Here is a 19,257-nt window from a genome sequence, read left to right on the forward strand (position 1 = left end):
CACACATTTTGCTCAACTTTCACAACATGTATACACTATAATACGAAGGATTTACTGAGAACAAGACTGCTTCACTGTAATTGTTGTGCTTAGGACAATTAAAGACTTAACTCCACTGCCATGCAGCTCTAACCAGCGTTGCACCAACGTGCTGAAGATATATTCCAGCAACTTTTAAGAGCAAGAGACTCTAAAACGAAAAGACTTCAAGATGAAAGACTTATATAATATTGAACTCCTGAGATTAAGATTAAATTGATTAATATCAAATTTGTCCAAAATGTTATCTTATGTTAAATTCTGTTTGTCAAACTAGTGGTGGCTTATGGCGTAAGCTGGGTACCATCATTCTTTTATAATAATTTATGGGTTCATAAATCATAATTTAATTACTAATAATAGTGACATAAATTGATATTCATTAATTATTATTTATTAAATCTGCTACCAGCTACAGCATACAGACAGTAGGAACAGGAATTAAACCCCTAACCATTCATTCCTATCTATAGGTATATACATTTTTACATTGTTTTTTACGATATCATTCATAGTCATTCATGATTTGTAGAACATTGTATTCTTAAAAACATGGGAAATATGTATTGTTTTTAATGCTGTTGACAGTATTTTCTGATTTATGAAGTGAAACAAAGAGAAATCCCAAACTTGAACCATGGCTTTATCCCATTTTCAGATTTGTGTTCTTGAAATGTAATCAGATTAGCATACATTTGATACGATAATGCCTTATTTGCATATTTAAACATACACCAACAGCTCACAACATACTTTGAGTAAAGTTATGTTGATTTTTTTTACCTCTGGAAAAGAACCTGGAGGTTCCGGTTTCACTTTGGCTGCCTGTGATGTCTGTAGATTATACAAAAATTATCTGGACATATTTTCGAGAAAGAAATGAGGCTGTTGTATTTTTCAATGATGTGAACACCATTCACCTCCATTGTGTGTGGGGTGGCAGCAGATGTTAAACCTCAAAACCAGGAAAACTAAAACAAAATGATATGCGTGGCTGGACACCACTATTAGAAAATATTTCAAGTGAGAACAAAAATGTTTGGTTGGGACATATTATAGGGTGCCTGCTAACCTATAATTTCCTTAATTGTCCTTTCATTCTGTATGTCTTTGATATCTCTGCTGATTAATTTTAACTTATAACTGCTGTTTCTCTATGGCAATGCAACTTTGCATATTTAGCTTTTCGAAGAACTATAAAATCTTCATTGAACCTACATGGCCCTGGCAAAGAAGCAAGTTCAAGCTTGTTTCTCTTTTCATTTTATTAAATGACCAACAACACAGTGAGCAAACAGGATGTGAATTGTTTTTCAACAGAAACAGAAGATAACTGTAATCGTAGCTGTTCTGGGAAAAAACTGAACACACTAAAAAGAAGTCTCCTCTATTTCTCAGAACAATGTCTCACACCATGTTCTCATTCAATCAGTGGGCCACTGTGTACATTGTGTTGTGATGGTCATCATTTTTGCAGGCTTGAGTTAACAACAGGCTTTTGAACCTTGAGAGAAAAGTCCACAACTGGGCATCCCTGTGTTATGCAGCCCAGAGAAATGATGTCCACATGTGGGGACAAATACATAGCCAAGTTCTCTGGAGTCACTCCTCCACTGGCCTCGATCAGTAGTGTTGGGAACTCCTCCTTCAGTGCATGAGCTGCACCATGGAGCTCCTATGGTGAGAGAAGGGATGTGTTGTCTCATATAGTGGTTAAGTGGCAAGGTGAGTTCAAACCAGGCAATTAAAAGAAGTGATCGGGCCTTGTGTTATTTTCATAATCTTTACCTGAGGTTGAAAGTTGTCCAGCATAACAATGTCTGCTCCAGCTCCAGCTGCCTCTCTGCCCTCCTCTGCAGAGCGGCACTCCACCTCGATCTTACTGCTGAAGCCAGACACTGACCGGGCAGCTTTCACAGCCTGGAGAACAAACATGGTGGATTTTGTTGTTGTACATATTGTATTGTAAGCACATCTGACTTTAGGACAGATGTCATTCTTTGTCGAACATTGTCTGTTGACTAACTTCCTAACTTGAATAGAGTTTTATACTGTACAATTTATTATAAACATAATTTGTGAACCCTAAAAGACTGTTTAAAATGAGACAACTTTTAAAGGAGGATAATTAATATAGCATATTTGGATTAATGGTCTTCATATTTTAATGCTTTTTGAAAATGTATAGAAGTAAATACTTTCATGAGCATAGGAAACCCTGTTAACCACGTTTTTTTTAAATTGCCCTTAAAATGTGGTAAATGGAACCCACATAAATTAAAATTGACCATTTTGAAAGTAAAATATTTGAATGCTATAAACAGGGGTAATTATATTTAAACTTTTTCAATGTTTTTTTTTCTTTTGAACATGCTTAACTTGTAGAGTTTTGTGGTGTTTCTTTTTCAATGAGATGTGAGAACAAACATTGTACGAGCCATTGTCCGATCTATGGTGCAGCCGCCCACCTGTGTGATACTTCCTGATGCCCAGACATGGTTGTCCTTCAGCATCACCATTCCACTCAAGTCCTGTCTATGCATGGACACACTGCCAACCAGCATGGCGTACTTTTCCACCAGACGAAAGCCCGGAGTGGTTTTGCGTGTGCCAGCCACTTCTCCATGCCAGCCTCTCACTGTTGCCATTGCCTGGAGCTGAGAACAGCGTGTGGCGATCCCCGAGGCCCGGGCTAGGCAGTTGAGAGCCGGCCTTTCCCCGAGGAGGAGGCACCTTGCTGGGCCTCTCACCACAGCAGTCAGCGTGATGGCATTTGGACCTGTTGAGGGGAGACAAAGACATTGGAGAATTTAGAGTTCAGAGAGTTTGACCATGACTATAACCATCGGATTCTAGCAGCCACTTGTAACCAATGCAGGGTACGGAGTAACGGTGTTGTGCGGGAGAACTTGGCTAGGTGGAAGACTGCTGCATTCTGGACGAACGGCAGAGGTTGGATGGTGCCTCCAGGAACAAGTTCCAGTAATATACTGCCCACATTCTGGGTGGGGAATTGATCTTAAGTGATTTAAATTACATGAACCTTAATATGTGCAAGATGAAGGAGCTAGTCATTGATCTTTGAAAAAGAAACTCGACGCATCTTGAGTTTTCACCACATGTCAGGAGGTTGAAATCATTTCCACTGCTCTTACAAATATCTTGGGGCCAGTTCCTTGTTTAATGCTGCAGTAACAACAAACGATAGGAACAGGATTAAAGGATGACCCAACTATTTTGTGTTGCACTGTCATTAAGTTGGTAGACTCACAAGAGACAGATTTAAAAAAAAAAATAATAATATTTAAAACTGATGCAGCAGAAACTGAGATATCCTGACTTTTTAGTCAACACGCTGGAACATTTCCATAATGGAACTCAATACTGTAGCATCTTTTGTTGAACTCTGTGCACGGTGGAGCCCCATGATGACATAAGTTTCATTTCCTCAAACTCTAAAACGTTCTGAAGGCAACTTTTTTCTCTGGCTGAGTTAACTGACCTTCATGTGAAAATTGTGTCTTGTCATATTTGCTTGTTTTCTGAGATATTTTGTCACCTGCAAAAGTTCTCTGACGACTCTGCAATCGTCGACCTCATCACGGACGGGGATGACAGGGAATACAGAGAACTGAACCAGGACTTTATAGGCTGGTGCCAGCAGAACCGCCTCCAGATCAACTCTGGGAAAACCAAAGAGCTGGTGGTGAACTGTCGCCGGTGTGAGCACTCTCCCCCTGCACCAGTCAACATCCAGGGAATGGACATTGAGATGGTGATATCTTACAAGTACCTGGGTGTTCACCTGAACAGTGAACTGGACTGGACAGACAACACAAAGGCACTATACAAAAAGGGACAAAGCAGACTCTATCTGCTGATTGTGCTAGTTTGTGATTTATTGTTAGTAGTGGCAGTATGTCTTTGATATGTGGACTGCTGTCCGACTGGTGCATCTTTTGTCCAAACGACAAAACTAGTTTCCCCTCTAGGGATTTATACATTTATCTGATCTAATATCTTGGTGCTTTGGAAGACAATGTGTAATACCTACCAATCTCAGCTCCCTCTGGATGAATCCAGTCCACGGTGCATCCGACCTCAGTGAACACTGCTGTGAAGAAGGGGCTCCCTGCCAGGACACTGTGTGGTGTTTTACACAGCAACCGTGCCTCGACCTCCTGTGACCCCACGCACACTCCTGCCAGGTCAAAGTTTGGTGTGTCCTCTGCCAGCCACTCTCGTGCCAGCCGGGTCAGCGTGTGAGGTGGGATGCAGTGTGCTGCTTTTTGCGAGGGCTGAGACATTCTGATACATGCGTAAATGGAGGAAACTAGTAACTTGTTGTTCCACTTGAACATGAAAGAGGAAACTAATAGATAATAAAGTGAAGTAACCCAAGGTGCTTTCTTGTCTCATAATGACTGTGAAATTCTGAAAATTCTGTGCTATGTGCTGTAGATGACACTTTAAAAGTTTAATGATACATTCCTATAGTATTGTTCCTCTCACTCTGTTTCCATAAGAGAATGACAGTGGAGCAAAGCAACAACTGCAAGAACACCAAAGCAGATATTACACTCTGACAGACTTAATGCCTGAGTGGCAAAAACAAAAAACATCCTAGGGATTATTTATTATAAAGTCTCATAAGCATGAGTAGAAAAATAAGAAGCCTGTATGTTGAGACTACATTCAACCAATCAGTTTCACAGCACCCCACCCACCAAATTCCTTTTTCATGTTAAGCTATACTGACAAATTAAAGGAAAACTTTACGTTTTCACTTAAGAAGTCAGTGCTGTATTATAACCTACAACTAGGTAGAGTTTAAGGATTTATACAACTTTATTACAACCACAGCATATTCTGTCACACATGGACTAGTTCACCAGTCCACGATTGAAAAGCACAAATAAATGCAAATGAGATATATACTTACTTTCCTTCAATGACTGTCCGCTTTCTGTCGGTCACAGACTGTAGAGTTGTACTGCTGAGCACAAAGAGCCACAGGAAAAACGTGACATGGAATTTGACCCTGTGTTCACATTGGAATGTTTACAAGCTATCTAAGAGTTAGGATTTAACATTGATTGTTTAAATCAATGCTGATTCACAGGTCAGAATGCATATTTAGAAAAATGAATGGAGGTAAATTCACGTTTTAAGTCCATGCAGCTGAGCAAAATATATACATAACTTGCTGTAGGCCTGCTAACCCACAGGCATTGCATGACAAACTACAATATACAACTCTTTTGTATTAAGGATACGTGATAAATTGGATATATTATGCACAACTTTTTTTGTCCATGGCACTTTCCATACAAATCTTTACCTGCTTCTTTTCTAAAACAGGCTTTACACCAGTGATTCATTTTGGGCCTCTGTTGCTCTCATTATGTGCCCCACGGATGTGATCAGCAGCATTGTGCTAATATGTTCAGGGAAGTTATTGCAACACCAACTACATCACACAGCAATAAAAACAACTCAACCTGCAGCACATCAGATTAAGAACCGCATTGCTTTTACTGAGACAGACTGCTTCTTTCTAAACCCCTATTGTGGCTTTATGAATGCTGGTTATCCCAGCCTCAGGCTAGCAGCCACTGCAAGGTAGACAGCCCATGAGGATGAGCAGTGCTAGATGGAGACATGCCCAGCAAAGTGGGAGGACTCGCACAGCACTTACTGCCTTAAGGCAAAAGGTTGCATATTCCATCTTCAAACTAAATATTATACAGGTTGTGCGGTTTATGTAATCTCAATAAATAGCCCTGCTGTCTCCATATGGGGAAGCGGACAGGAGGAACTTTGATTAGTCATGCATGGTCAATATCCTCAAAGCTTAAGCCAGATCCTTTAATAGTTCAGTCCCACTTTCTATAGGGCACCATTTAAAAAGGGGTAACAAGTTGTAGTAGTGGCTCATATTGTCTTGTTATTGATTCGCTTTGGACCTTTTTAATTACCTTTATTGTGGATATCATTTCAAAATACATCAGGAAGTGTTCTGCTAACTGTGTGTGCATTATCATGTGCACAATTCCCATACATGGAGCTTTACTGCATTTCCCCTCCACCATACAGGTCTAATGGTCTAATCCTTCCTAAAATCAGTCTGTGGTATATTCTATGTACAGTCTATGGTCTAATACTTCCTAAATTCAGTCAGTTGTCTACTCAACACACAGTCTATGGCATAGACTGTGTGTTGAGTAGACAACAACCATAGACTCTATGGTCTACTAAAGAACAGTGGCGCTGACGTCAGACAGACGACAAGCCTGAGCAGCTTTGCGCGCTCCCGACGCCAACGAACACGAGCCGAGGCGTCCTCCACATACAGAGCTAGAGCAAGAACCAGGAAGTATACACATGGAGGGTGTGTCGTTCCCTGCCAGTGAATGTTTTATTTTTAAAAACACAGTCCTCCTCCTCGGATAAATAATGGGAGACTCGGCGAGGACCAAGCGGCGGGAGCAACTGAAGCGCTGGGCCGGCTCATGCACCAACAAAGCGTCGGCCGTGCCCAGGCGGAGGTGGCGGGGCGATGCCGAGAACGGAGCAGGGGAGCCGGAGGCCCAGTTTAGCGACCCGCCTAGGGACCAGCCAGTGTGTGTAGGCATAGATGAAATCAGTCCCCTTCTCAAACGACGGTGAGGAAACGTCTCGTCGAAACGTTTTACAATAACGGCCGGCTAACACCCAGCTAGCTTAGCTTAACATCTAAAGATATGCTAAAGGAGGAATGTTGTGCTTGGGCAGGGGGGTGGACAAAATAACACGACCCATATGTCTTTAAGTACAATATTCTAGCCCCCTTCAGCTAAATAACATCCACTCAACTGTCAGTGGCCAACGGTCATTATGTATGTGGCCATAGGTTGTAGTGTTTGTGTTAGCTAGCTAGCTAGCCAGCTAGCACTTCTCAACAGTCAGTCCTGCTGAGGGTCTGCTTGTCAAGCACCGTGTTGCTTATTCACTTTTGTATTGCAGTGCTGCCAATACAGGCAGTGGCAATCTCTTTTTAATGTTGTTCCTTTTTGTCTTATTGTCAACAAATCCCACAAGAAGACCAAAACCACCAATGAACTGATCATAAAGCAAGTATTGCCTTCGTATTTAAAGCCTGGTCTTGCTTGTTTTTCCCCCCAAAGACTTCAATTGTTAGGGAGCCCGACTGTTGAATTGGGTGACATGGTCCTAACTTAAACTAGGCTACTATGGTTAACTTTGAATCAGTTCCACCTATCCCACCAAAATCCACAATTGGCGAAAGTCCTAAAGAAATACATATTTTGCTCTTGTTTGAGTGTTGTTTGCAAGAAATGCCCGGCTGTTTTAGGGAATTATGTAAAAATAGACTTTGTATTTATGACATCTCTAAAGATGTAAGGCTTCAGTGCAGCTGGCCTTGGGGCTGCACAGATCCACTGTTAGGGTAGGGATGCCTGAAAGTATGAAGAGATGGAGAAATGCATTGTTGGCTGAAGTATTTTCATTGGATTTGTTGACAGGAACAAAGTCATAGAATATCGCCAGCCTCATCCTGTAATTAAAACCCTTTAACAGTCGTATCAAATCACATTGACTTTTCCTACAAGGCTACTGCAACTGTGTTGAAAAGTGTTTTTATTCCCTGTATGAATCTCACTGGTGCTACAAGGCATGTTTCTTCTTTAAATTGGCCAAAACTGCTAATAAGAGAGGTCATCTAGCTAACTGTAATCCTCTGTCTGTAGGAAACGGGTGAGGTTTGACAGGGCTGCAGAGTTCCTGGCCGCCTGTGCCAGCGGAGACACAGAAGAGGCCCAGCTGATGCTGAAGGAGGCCAAAGAAACCAAAACAAGGAATGGGGAGGATGTGGCAGAAATTATCAACTGTTCCAATGCCGATGGAATAACTGCTCTCCACCAGGTGAGGCAGTTTCTCCTCCTAGGGTTTAATCGAAATTCCTGGTTGATGCTGAGATGAATGAAACATTTATAGTTGCATTCTTTTTTTTACTTTTTGTTTTGCTCTCTTCTACACAGTCCTGCATAGATGGCACCATGGAGATAGTGTCCTTCCTGTTGGAACACGGTGCCAACGTGAACCAGGTTGATAGTGAGGGATGGACACCGCTGCATGTTGCTGCCTCCTGTGGGTACCGTGACATTGCAGAGTGAGTAGTATACGTCTCTACAGTTAGCAGACTACAGCTGGGTGGTACAGTACTCTTTGACACTTTGGAGACGTCAGAATGCAGCGTGGGTGCCAGAGTATTTGTGCATTCAACAATACTATCATTGTTTTCCTGTTTGGCACTGAAGCATGAGTGGGCTGGCCTGGCACACAAATGCATGCAGCTCAAATGATTTAGCAGTTGATGCACCATTTTTTTTCCCTACAGTCTTTTGTTCTGTGAATAATGCCTTTTGGCGTCGCTTTGAAGGTGATGGGATTAGGTGTTTCTATCTAGAATTGGTTGTGTTTGTGTAGACTGTGCAAATGTTTCTGTAGTTAAATGGATTCTGACTGTGTCCATGTTTGTTTTGACAGTTTTCTTATGCTGGAAGGTGCATCTCTCTCTGCTGTGAACTGTGATGGTGACGTTCCACTGGACATTGCTCTGGACGAGAGCACTGAGTCCCTCCTTCAGGGTTACACACTGAGACAGGGTGAGTGATGTCCTTTAACAGCTAGCGCACATGTGTTTGTGTTTCTTGATATGAGAGGAGGTTTAAATCCTACACAATTCTAAGAGGAAGCCTAATTAGTAGAGATGCACTAATGATCTGAGGAGGCGACTGTGCTAAGTGGAGAGCAGGGCCGTCCTTCAATCAGAGGATCGGCGGTTCGAACCCCGGCTCCGCTAGCCGCAGTCGATGTGTCCTTGAGCAAGACACTTAACCCCAAAAATGCCTACGGTTTAGAAATATGATAGAATCTGAATTGTAAGTCGCATTGGATTAAAGCGTCTGCTAAATGACTGTAATGTAATGTAATCTGTAGGGCTATACCAAATGTACTTTTTATTTTTTGCTCAAATTCAAAGCTTCTATTGTGATTTTTGAACAAAGCTTCAAATGTCTGCTGTCTTACTTTATGACGTCATCACCCCAAAAAAGGGAAACAATTTGTTTTGTTATTGTGGTTATCTAAATGTAGTTTATGGTCCTGTTAGATTGCTGCTAGACTGCCCCATGAATACAGGTGTGGTTCTCCCTTTGTGAGACAAAAATGCACACTCAGAACATGGTTTTATATGGCATCTCCAGTCCTCAGCATTACTGGATGGAAGTATCGACTGATATTTCATTACCGGAACAATAACAATGATTTTATTACTGATGCATCCTTAATAACTACCCAAATGGAATGCCTCATAGATAAAAGAAGAGACCATGTGTTTGACATTTTCTGTCTGTGTCCAGGTGTGGACTTGGAGGCAGCCAAGCGGCTGGAGGAGGAACAGATAATGACGGACGCCCGGATCTGGCTAACTGAGGGCCCACCCGCTGATGTAAGACACCCCAGGACCGGGGCCACCCCACTGCATGTGGCTGCAGCCAAAGGCTATCTCGAGGCTCTCAAGTAAGCATCTCCGAATGGATATAGTTTAACATTTGAACTTAGAAATGTTTTTTTCTTTTCCAGGGAGTCTATATTTTGTCATATAGTGTATCATGCAGTTCTGCGGTTGTGTTGTTTAGGATACTGTGTCAGTGTGGGCTGGAAGTGTCAGCTATGGACTTTGATGGCTGGACGCCTCTCCATGCTGCAGCACACTGGGGTCAGGGGGAGGCCTGTTGCATCCTTGCTGAACAGCTGTGCAATATGGAGGCTCGAAGTAATGCGGTATGACCCAAAGTATTTACAAAAACATCATTCTTCTGTGTTGAGCGTCTTCTGTCATTTACAGAAGCAGCATTCACCATGACATTTAGATAATTTGGAGAAGAACTTGGTACTATAAATGTAACGTGCGTATTCATTATTCTTTTTTTTATTATTTAATGTTTCATTTTTGTCATGTTGTTTCTCACTTTGTAGGGTCAGACACCATTTGATGTAGCTGATGAAAGCATTGAGGAGCTCCTGGAGGAGTTATCACAGAAACGAGCAAATGTGAGAGAGTTTGTCTTTACCCGGTATTATATCCATTTACTTTATGTGATTTTAACCAAAAGCACTGACCGCTGTCTCTCTCTCTCCACAGTCCATATTGGACACGCAATACCAACAAGGCTCCACCACTGCAAACGCACAAAACAAACCGCGGAGGTTAGTGTCCATCTGTAACATATCCTGGATTAAATATGTTTAAAACAACTTTTTAATTGTTCCCTGCTGTGAACACATAGGGCAGGGTTCCCTGACAGGTATTAAGTGTAAACTAAAAACAAATGAACATGCCAGTAACACCTTCGTCCACAGACATTGCCATGTAATCAACGCAGGAGCTCTGAAAAGTTTCTTTGAGCAGTGTCATCCAATAAGGTCCCTCGGTGCCAACATCTGTCCCCATATCATGTCTTCCAGGAGCTCAGTGTGCAGGATGAGTAGTAAAGACAAGATGAATGTGCAGGACCAGTCTAAAGAGAGGGGTGTTTCGGGAAGCATGGAGATGAGTGAGGAGAAAGAGAGCAGTCCTGGTAAGCTGTGCAACCTGCTGTGTTGATAGAAGAACTACAAACTCTGTAAATACCTGTGATTCCAAAAGATGCTGGTTCTCTCTTCCCAGAAAGCTACACCGTGTCCAGTCCAGAGAGTGTGACCACCTCCACAGCAAGCCCTGCTGACAAGGTACAAATTACAGTGCACATCAGCCAAGTGTTTTATATGAAGTACATCATAAAAAAGACAAAATGTGATAAAACATCCTTGATATTGCAAATTAGAGGGAAAAAAGCCATAATGTGGTATGTCTAATGTTCCAGCAATTTAAAAACAAACTGCAGTGATATTCCGAATGGGAAAGAACGTATAGTTCAATACTTTCCGCCTACCTGACTGCCTACCCTAACCCTAACTCGTTCAACAGATATTTTAGTTGCATTAATTACTCATCCATAGTCAGTGTGTTACCGACAGTAGATGGCGGTCAGCCAGCCCCCAGTTTGGAGATGCAGGCAGGAGAACAGACACAAGAGCAAAGCAATGTACTGCTGTGGTCGGGGGTGATTTTTCATCGCTTATCCTTGGCGTCAGACAGCCTTTACTGACGGAACTGAAGCTGTTATAAACATCTATGCTCTTTTCAAAAGAACAAGACTCCATTGACAAAATCGGTAACTTTACCTCGCAGTACACAGGAGTTGCTGCCCACTTAAAAAAATCCTAACTAACCTTTTAAAGAATGTTGACTTAAAGTCATTTGAACAGTATGCTGAAGTTGGGGCCATGAATTTAACGATGGGCCCATTAAATTGGGGACAGTTGATTACAGTGAAGCCTATGGCTTTGTTTCTTGTGTCTTACTTGGTTCAGACACCAGAGGAGAAAGGCGAGGAGGAGCATGAGCAGGACAAGGCGAACCGCACTGCCAGAGTCCAACCAACCCCTCAGACGAGGGAGGCCGCGGCCGAGAGCCCCAACACCCCCAACACTGACAGGCGCAAGTAAGAAACAACAACACAGTGTTTGGAGCATGAACACAAAACATACAGATAAATGAAAAATGCCGTCCCCAAATGGTTCTCTGATTGTAAAAAATGTGAGTTATGATCATGGTTAAAGTGTGTATAATACTGTTTATGGAGCATCTCATTTGTGTTTGTTGGTGTGTTTAGGTTCCAGGCTCCAGTCAGAGACGAAGAGTCTGAGTCTCAGAGGAAAGCTCGCTCTCGGCTGATGCGGCGGTCTCGTCGCTCCACACAGGTACTGCTTCTTATCGGTTTTATTATGTGCAAAAAAAGTTTGTAACAGGCAATATAATTGTTTCAATATACAAAAACATGTTTCTAGAGCAGTGTTAACAACACATGGAGTATGAGTGGACCCGTTTTATTGAAGAATAGCCGCTCACCGAGCTCCTCTAATTTGGTGATAAACAAATTTCATGTCCTAAAAATTCTTCATAATAAAAGTGCCCCTTATTTTGAAATTTAAAATATTTTATTTTGAGGCAGCAGCTAACACCAGTTGACTATATAATCATCCGATCTGTAAAACTGAGTTTTTCCACAAAGGCACCACTTAAAGTCTTGTGTTTACTAAAGATGTGCTAATCAGTTTTGTGAACACCATTCATTCAGCATAAAGAAAAGCATAAAGTTGATAAAGAACCTCAACTAAAGAAGACCTATCAACTATTTAGTGGTCTAAGAGGGGCCAGCCCTACAGACTCGACAGTTAATGTGTGCCGGCATGATCGGATAAACAAAAAGTTGCACTGAAAAGACAAGTGGAACCACTGACATTGGCTGAGTAATGCTGTGGTTAACTTTATTATTCCAGGACATGAGTGACTGTAAGTGCAGCATCATGCTGCCCCCCCTTTCATTCTTTGGGACAGTGTATTTTCACCAAGAAGACTGTTGAGTTCGGACTGTAATATAAGGCCTGTGAGTGATTTGTTTCTGCTGTGCTGGCAGGGTGTGACTCTGACAGACCTGAAAGAAGCAGAGAAGACTGTGCCTAAAGCTGATCCACCGCCTCGCAACATCCAGCCTGTCAGCCCCATTGTTACTGTCACACCTGCTGAAAGGGGTGAGTGAGGCTGAAACGCTAGAGCCATTTCTATTTAATGTAATACTAGATACGTGCTGTACATTGTGGGTGGAGTGCTCTTCCGGATAGTTTTGAGAGGTTGAGGTTTTTTCACATGGGTTGTAAGGGCTACTGCTGCTGGTGTGGAGGGTTAGGTGTGGTTTATCTGGCAGGGTGGCTACCATATATTCATGTCGTCGTGGGTAGTGTACTTCTTCTTTTCTATGTTTTGGTCACCCTTTCCCACACTCAATGCTATTTTTTTTTAATGGGGAACTAAGCATTTCCTCGTCTGATATATCCGGTGACACCATGTTTACATAAATCAGTAAAATGCATCAGGTCACTTTTTTAAAGATCACAAAGCCAAACAGAGCATTTTGTTCATGTTAACTGATCTCGCTACTCTCAACTTAGCTACTCTTCTGCATAGAAGTAGAAACTGAGATCAAAGATGTGACAACTTCCGGTTTCACAGAAAGTTACATTTGGAAGCTAATCTACCTGATTGCATAGTCGCTTAGATTAATCCTGAACTGAGCTCCAGTGACGCGTCTGTCAAGCACCTTTTGTGTTCTAGCCGTGTCTGTTACATGTTATTCATTCTTCTTTGGATCTTTACACTGTCGTGGGACGTGGTTAGTTAGATTGTTGACTGTTGTTTCAGATACAGACCTGGTGAACGAGGTGGAGCAGGAGGGAGAGAAGCGTCTGGGAGTGAAGGACAGGAGGAGAGGGAGGAGGGAGCGACGCTCCACTGGCATCGTTCAGCCAGGCGGAGAGGTAAGAAAGAAAACAACCTTACATCATCGCGAACGTGGCAGAGAGCTCACCGCAGTGTTTCCCATTGATTACCTAGACTGTGGCGGCCTGTCAGAGTATATTCTACCCCGCCAGAGTTTCATAATTAACCTGCATATTTGTGCAAAATAGTGCAACTTATGGTGATTTATTCACTCGTATTAAGGAGATTCATTGAAAGCACAAGTTATTTCTGAATTTGTATTTACAATATTCATAAAAATTGCTTCACCAGAAGGTACAGACTGACACTTAAGGCTGTAAAGGAGTGTAGGCTGTGTAACTGCATCTCTCACATAATACACGCTTACACAAACACACACAGGGGTAAAGTGAGAGAACTTCCTTCCTTTACAAGCGTATGTTACTTCTCACTTTTCACTCAGTAAGAGAAACAGATCTTAGTCAGTTATACAGCTGTTAAAAAAAACCCCACTGCACCTTAACGTGCAGAGCATCCGGTTGCAGCCATCGAGCTTGAACCCCGGAAGCCTGTACATGAATACAGCGGTGGGAGGGGGGGAGACCACAGCAAAAACACAAGCTGTCATACTTTCCTCATACTTGCGGTCATTATATATTTATGCTGGACTTTAAGTATTTTGATTGAAACAAAAAAGGCTACAAAATGTGCAATAATCTCATAGGATACATTGCAGCAAAAACCCATAAAAACTGTAGCCAACATATAGGCCTAAAATAACATATCTTGCTTTGTTGTTTGTCTGTCTATTGATCTTCTCCACTACATTTCAGCACCCGGTCCAGCACAAACACACTCTCCCTCTACACTCATAATAACCGAGGGACAATGTACAGCAGGCCGCATTATTGCGAAATGAACCACGACAGTGAACAGGACCCTGACTCAAGGCAGCACAAAAAAATCAAATAAACAAAATGTCAATGATTAGGATGCATTCCATCATACACAGCAGTGTATTTGTCCCAAGGTGTAATCATGAGAAAATGGCTCAATCTGGTGGAAAATGGTAGAACTACTATTTTGCATCCCAAGCTCTAGATTAAAAGCTTCATATAATCGACTGTAACGGCCATGAGATCAAAAGCTGTGGTTTCAATGGGGACATTTTTGTATTTTGTATTTTGGCTACACGTTTCATTATAGACTTATCATAGGAGCTCAGGTTGAACTCGCACCCTTGCCTAATTGTATGCCATATGCATTAACAGCCAAAATGTCCTTATTAAGATAAGACGGGTTAATAAAATGCTGGAACAAGCTGATACAGATTCTACTGTCAGACAGTGTAGAAGAATGAAAGTTATTAAAGGGGGAAACCAAATAGAAGAAGGCTTAATGAAAGAAACGGGCTTGAGGAACTAAGTGATCTTCCCTGTTGTGTGTATTATTTCAGATTAGACATGCAAATTCTGACATTAGTAGTGTCGTGCAGCTGACAGCGTGAGCCTTTTTGTTTTTCAGAATGAAAATGACGATGATCATTTGGAGGATACAAACAGTAACAGTACCTACAAGTGAGTGGTTTTTCCTCTCAGTGACATTTTATTGTAATTTCATACATTTCAGAGACAAACCAAGATAACAGCATATATATATATATATATATATATACATTTTTACTTTTTGCTTATTTCTTTCCCTTTTTTTATAAAACAAGCTGGATTTTAGTCATGTTATGACTTATGTTCAGTTCTTTTAAGTTGTGGTTAATGTCTGAAACGACGGCCGCAGGGGAAGATTGTTTAAACATGTTTGACTGTGTGCTCTGAGTTTGTATGTGCACCAGCTGGTTTGGCCTGCTACTTGTATGTAGTGTTATTTTCAGGACATAAAGGTGAATTCTTAGTTTCATCAATGTATAGCCGTTGTTTGTGTAAAGGATTTTCTGTTGGGTGTTTAAAAGTCTCTTGTGTGTCTCTGCAGTGAGAGTCAACTGGGGGACTTGTCAGCTGACTACAGAACGGTATGTGTCTGACCCTTTTCTCACAGAACAGCTCACATATTTCTAAATAAAACACACCTGAGGGCTGAGAGTGAATTATAGCTGATATCTAAACCAGCCAGAACAGGAGTGATGCCCAGCAAGCTGTAGGGAGAAATGAACAGAACCCCCCCCCCCAGCAGGCCGTGCTGCAGCATCACCCATGCTATTTCCACCTGCACATGTGAGCTTTTATCTTCAGGTTGTTGTAGTTTGAATATCTTTGTGTGTGTGTTTTGTGTATTTCCCTCTAGCTGTACTTAAAAGTTCTGCAGGAGAACCTGGCGCTTAAGGATGAGCTGCAAGAAAAGGAGCTGCTGCTCAGCCAAAACAAAGTGGAGCTGGAGAGACTCCAACAGGTTCAGATGGTTGCTGCTACATCTTACCTTTTTAAGAGTGTGTGTGTGTGTGTGTGTGTGTGTGTGTGTGTGTGTGTGTGTGTGTGTGTGTGTGTGTGTGTGTGTGTGTGTGTGTGTGTGTGTGTGTGTGTGTGTGTGTGTGTGTGTGTGTGTGTGTGTGTGTGTGTGTGTGCACGTGCACAAATTATCCCTTTGATAGATGTTTATGTTTCATTTTTATTGAACAGCAGCTGCACATCCAGCACAAAACACAGCCCCTCTGTAAAAGTCTTTTATGTTTGGATTTGTCAATCAGAAACTTTTACACGTTATATTATTTCATGAGCATACAATTTGAGAATTTAGGTGAGGTGGAAATGTTTTTAAATAACAAACTAAATCCGTGTCTGTTTTAGTTGCCATAGATTGCAACAGTTGTGTAGTTCTACGATCAGCTGTTTGAATACTGTTTCTCTGTGTGGCAGAGTGAAGAGTGCAGCACAGACAGACCGGCTCTCCTGGAACTGGAGAGATTCGTAAGTCTGTTTTTTTTTTTCTGCATCTGTTCTTCTAGGAACAAACCTCCTGTACTGTATACATAAATACTATTTTATATATATACAGAACATATATTTCTGTATCACAAAAGAGTTGTAACAGTTAGTTTTAGAAGCTTTTATTTCCTGGTCACTGAGAAGCTGATAAAATAAATGACCAGAGAAGGATTGCATGTTTATAGCGCTACAAGTTCAGCCGAGCCTGAAGCCAAGGAGTCATAAACAATGAATGGGCTTTCTGGCAAAACGTTTGCTCTGGCAACTTTTGTCAGTTTGTGATGTTCAAACCGTTGTTCACAGGAGAAGTTGGCCCTCCAGAGGAAAGCAGTGGAACTGGAGGATGAGCTGAAGGTACAGACATCAACACTGATTACGTACTGTACTGACTTATCTTTAGTGTAATGATTTGATGCTCTTATTCCCAAATGATTCCAAGTTGCACAAGCAATTCTGCTTTCAGATGAAAACTTCAGAGCAAATAACCAAAAAGAAGGGTTTTGAAAAATATATTTATTGTGTGCGTTACGTGAACATCATCTTAAGCCTTGCATAAGTAGCGGCAAGCCAACTGCAGCAGGACATTTAGACCATTACAGGGCATTCATGTCCTCGGTACCCAGTCACTCGCTATCTTTGAGGAGTTGTAAAATTAAATGGAAAATAAACCTTTTTGCTCTAAAGCAAATTACGAGACAAACTGGGTGCCAAAAGTATTGGTGACCTTGGTACTGATCAGTATTCCCATCACCTCACTGCAGCATATTGTGGCCCATCGATGTTGGGCACCTTTTGTACTTGATGCAGCAGCTAAACTTATTTTAACCACCGAAAATAATCAATATCAGTTCAAGGGTATGCTATATTAAGAATATTTTCACAGATTTACCATGCCGTCGGCTCTTTCTCCTGGGCAACTAAAGATGTTATATCTATCTTCAAAGCCACTAACTAACTAACCAAACTAAACTCATGTATTTCTCCAAAGTGTAGGAAATACACTGACTTTGGATAAGTACCTCATACAATCCCACATTAAAACAATACTAATTGTATTCATTTTTTTTTTAAATCCAAATCTTTCACCATGTATGATCCAACAAAGGCAACATTATCGTGGTAACGATCTTCCAGCATAGGAATGGCTTCTCTTGAATGAAGTAGAACGTTCAGTTTCATGGTACAAGAGCAGAACGCTGTGATACTGTTATATTTGAAGGAGTGCTGAAGCTAAAAACTCCAATGTTTCTGTAGGTTCTGGGGGATCTCAGATCAGACAACCAGAGGCTCAAGGATGAGAACGCCGCCCTCATTCGAGTCATCAGCAAACTCTCAAGATAAATCTTCAAAAAAAAACTACATGGAAATAAATAGTATTACTGGATTTCTTCTTTTGCCAAACTCAGAAGACACAAATCGGGAATGGAGACGGCAGCATCGAACACCTGCACATCACGTTCTACAGTAACTGGAACAAGTATAGATTTCAGGGTTATTAGCCTGTGTTTGGGCCTTTTTGTTTTGGCAGATCTACTGTATAACAAGCTGAACTGCACCGCCTGTGGACTGACGGGACATTCCTGTTTACAGCCACTTTTATATTCAGTCTTCATTGTTGTATTTTTTTAACTGGAATATTGTAATGTGCTTTGCTCCTCCGAAACTTTGTATAAAATCTGTATCAAGAGACTTTAAGCCATGCACAGTGCTAGACTTACCGTAAATGTGCCAAAAACAGCCCCAGTTTTGCATGTCCTTTGGAGAAAACTCCAGGTGGTCAGTGTTGTTTCTCAGGATGAGTCTTGGGTGGATGCTTTCTGTTTTGGCTGACTACTAGTGGACCAAATTTGCATGCTCATTTCTCCCTGCTCCTCTGAATGTATATTTAATATGTATATTTATGTACAGGGGCCATCTGTTCTGACAGTGATGTAAAGGAAGTAGTTGTGGACTCTGTTGTACAAAGGACGGTTCTGGGTGCTTATCATAGAAGTCAGGTGCAGCTCATGTTCAGAGGGATTTTTACAGAATATGTTTGTTACAAATGTCAGATCTTTTCAAGAGCTTGAGGAGAATGCATAGCCTTATCCCGCTATCCTTAGTACTGTAAGTCAGTAGTAATTTTGCTTCACCATTTTGACTGGACGCCTCTGAAAGCAACGACCCCTAAGCTAAGTATTCACCCTGTGACGGACGGCTGTTAGTATTCAACAGACAGGCCAGATGGGTCAACATTTGAATGTTTACTCCAATTTTAAAGAAAAAACTTGCATGTCAAATTGTATTTTGATGCTGTGCCTTTCAATATACATTTTTAGTAATATTTCTATTTTGCTTTGGCAAACATACACTGTTAAGTATAAAATACAGGCTGGGTATAAATTTATTAAGGCTCTGTTTTTTTCTTTTACAAATTACTGTAACTTGTCTTTGACTTTTTTTCTCAAAGGGTAGTATGTTTTTTTTTAAGTTGATAGAGCAGCATACAGTATGTAAAGAACTTAGTGTGGAGATAAGAACTATTGCTTGGCTCTATAGCCCGGACAATATATTTGCTGATTTTAGTTTATTGCAGATATATATTTTTGGCGAGTATGTCGGCCAATAAGTAATGAGAGTTGCATTACTGAAATGTCTGTCCTCAAAAAAAGTCTTAGTATAATGACAAAAAATGTGATGATATACTATAATGAAACACAACAGCACCTTTTGTTAGATCGTCCCTGTTATTAATGCCCACATCCTTCAAACACCACGCTTCCAGCTTGTAACAGGCTTTCAGTTATAAATGTTTAGTGTTAAAGACCAAGCTCAGACAACCCTGATGACATCATCATGGTCATTTTCTTAGATCAG

At 41.3% G+C, this 19,257-nt stretch overlaps 2 protein-coding genes across 3 annotated transcripts; one reads left to right on the top strand and one right to left on the bottom strand.

The window, feature by feature from the left end:
• Nucleotides 1-1,301: 1,301 nt before the first annotated feature.
• LOC306696296 (nicotinate-nucleotide pyrophosphorylase [carboxylating]-like) lies at nucleotides 1,302-5,038 on the bottom strand. The gene is made up of 5 exons (XM_079159878.1): nucleotides 4,982-5,038; nucleotides 4,094-4,347; nucleotides 2,508-2,818; nucleotides 1,828-1,959; nucleotides 1,302-1,714 (listed from the first exon to the last, which is right to left on the bottom strand). Exons 2-5 carry the CDS (start codon nucleotides 4,344-4,346, stop codon nucleotides 1,505-1,507), a joined length of 906 nt encoding a protein of 301 aa, XP_079016004.1. The 5' UTR covers nucleotide 4,347; nucleotides 4,982-5,038; the 3' UTR covers nucleotides 1,302-1,504.
• A 1,327-nt stretch (nucleotides 5,039-6,365) lies between these two features.
• Nucleotides 6,366-18,787, top strand: ppp1r12c (protein phosphatase 1, regulatory subunit 12C). Of its 2 annotated transcripts, none has more exons than XM_079160339.1 (20): nucleotides 6,366-6,704; nucleotides 7,791-7,965; nucleotides 8,082-8,212; nucleotides 8,590-8,708; nucleotides 9,465-9,624; nucleotides 9,744-9,888; nucleotides 10,084-10,158; nucleotides 10,250-10,314; nucleotides 10,573-10,685; nucleotides 10,775-10,836; nucleotides 11,521-11,651; nucleotides 11,823-11,910; nucleotides 12,627-12,741; nucleotides 13,409-13,524; nucleotides 14,990-15,042; nucleotides 15,452-15,491; nucleotides 15,764-15,877; nucleotides 16,333-16,383; nucleotides 16,705-16,755; nucleotides 17,656-18,787. In XM_079160339.1, exons 1-20 carry the CDS (start codon nucleotides 6,496-6,498, stop codon nucleotides 17,740-17,742), a joined length of 2,100 nt encoding a protein of 699 aa, XP_079016465.1. In that variant the 5' UTR covers nucleotides 6,366-6,495; the 3' UTR covers nucleotides 17,743-18,787. The 2 variants fall into 2 exon arrangements, with proteins under 2 accessions (XP_079016465.1, XP_079016466.1); XM_079160340.1 differs by having other exon boundaries at nucleotides 15,764-15,868.
• The last annotated feature ends 470 nt before the right edge of the window (nucleotides 18,788-19,257 follow it).

This window comes from Pholis gunnellus (genome assembly GCF_910591455.1).
Source record: "Pholis gunnellus genome assembly, chromosome: 5".
NCBI classification, from domain to species: Eukaryota; Metazoa; Chordata; class Actinopteri; order Perciformes; family Pholidae; genus Pholis; species Pholis gunnellus.

Coding starts and splice junctions, on each gene's coding strand:
- ppp1r12c (XM_079160339.1), top strand. CDS start 6,496: ATGGGAGACTCGGCGAGGACCAAGCGGCGGGAGCAACTGAAGCGCTGG. Junction 10,159..10,249: donor TATCACAGAAACGAGCAAAT/GTGAGAGAGTTT, acceptor CTCTCTCCACAG/TCCATATTGGACACGCAATA. Junction 15,878..16,332: donor GACTCCAACAGGTTCAGATG/GTTGCTGCTACA, acceptor TCTGTGTGGCAG/AGTGAAGAGTGCAGCACAGA.
- LOC306696296 (XM_079159878.1), bottom strand. CDS start 4,346: ATGTCTCAGCCCTCGCAAAAAGCAGCACACTGCATCCCACCTCACACG. Junction 1,960..2,507: donor CATCAGGAAGTATCACACAG/GTGGGCGGCTGC, acceptor TTTGTTCTCCAG/GCTGTGAAAGCTGCCCGGTC. Junction 1,715..1,827: donor TGGACAACTTTCAACCTCAG/GTAAAGATTATG, acceptor CTCTCACCATAG/GAGCTCCATGGTGCAGCTCA.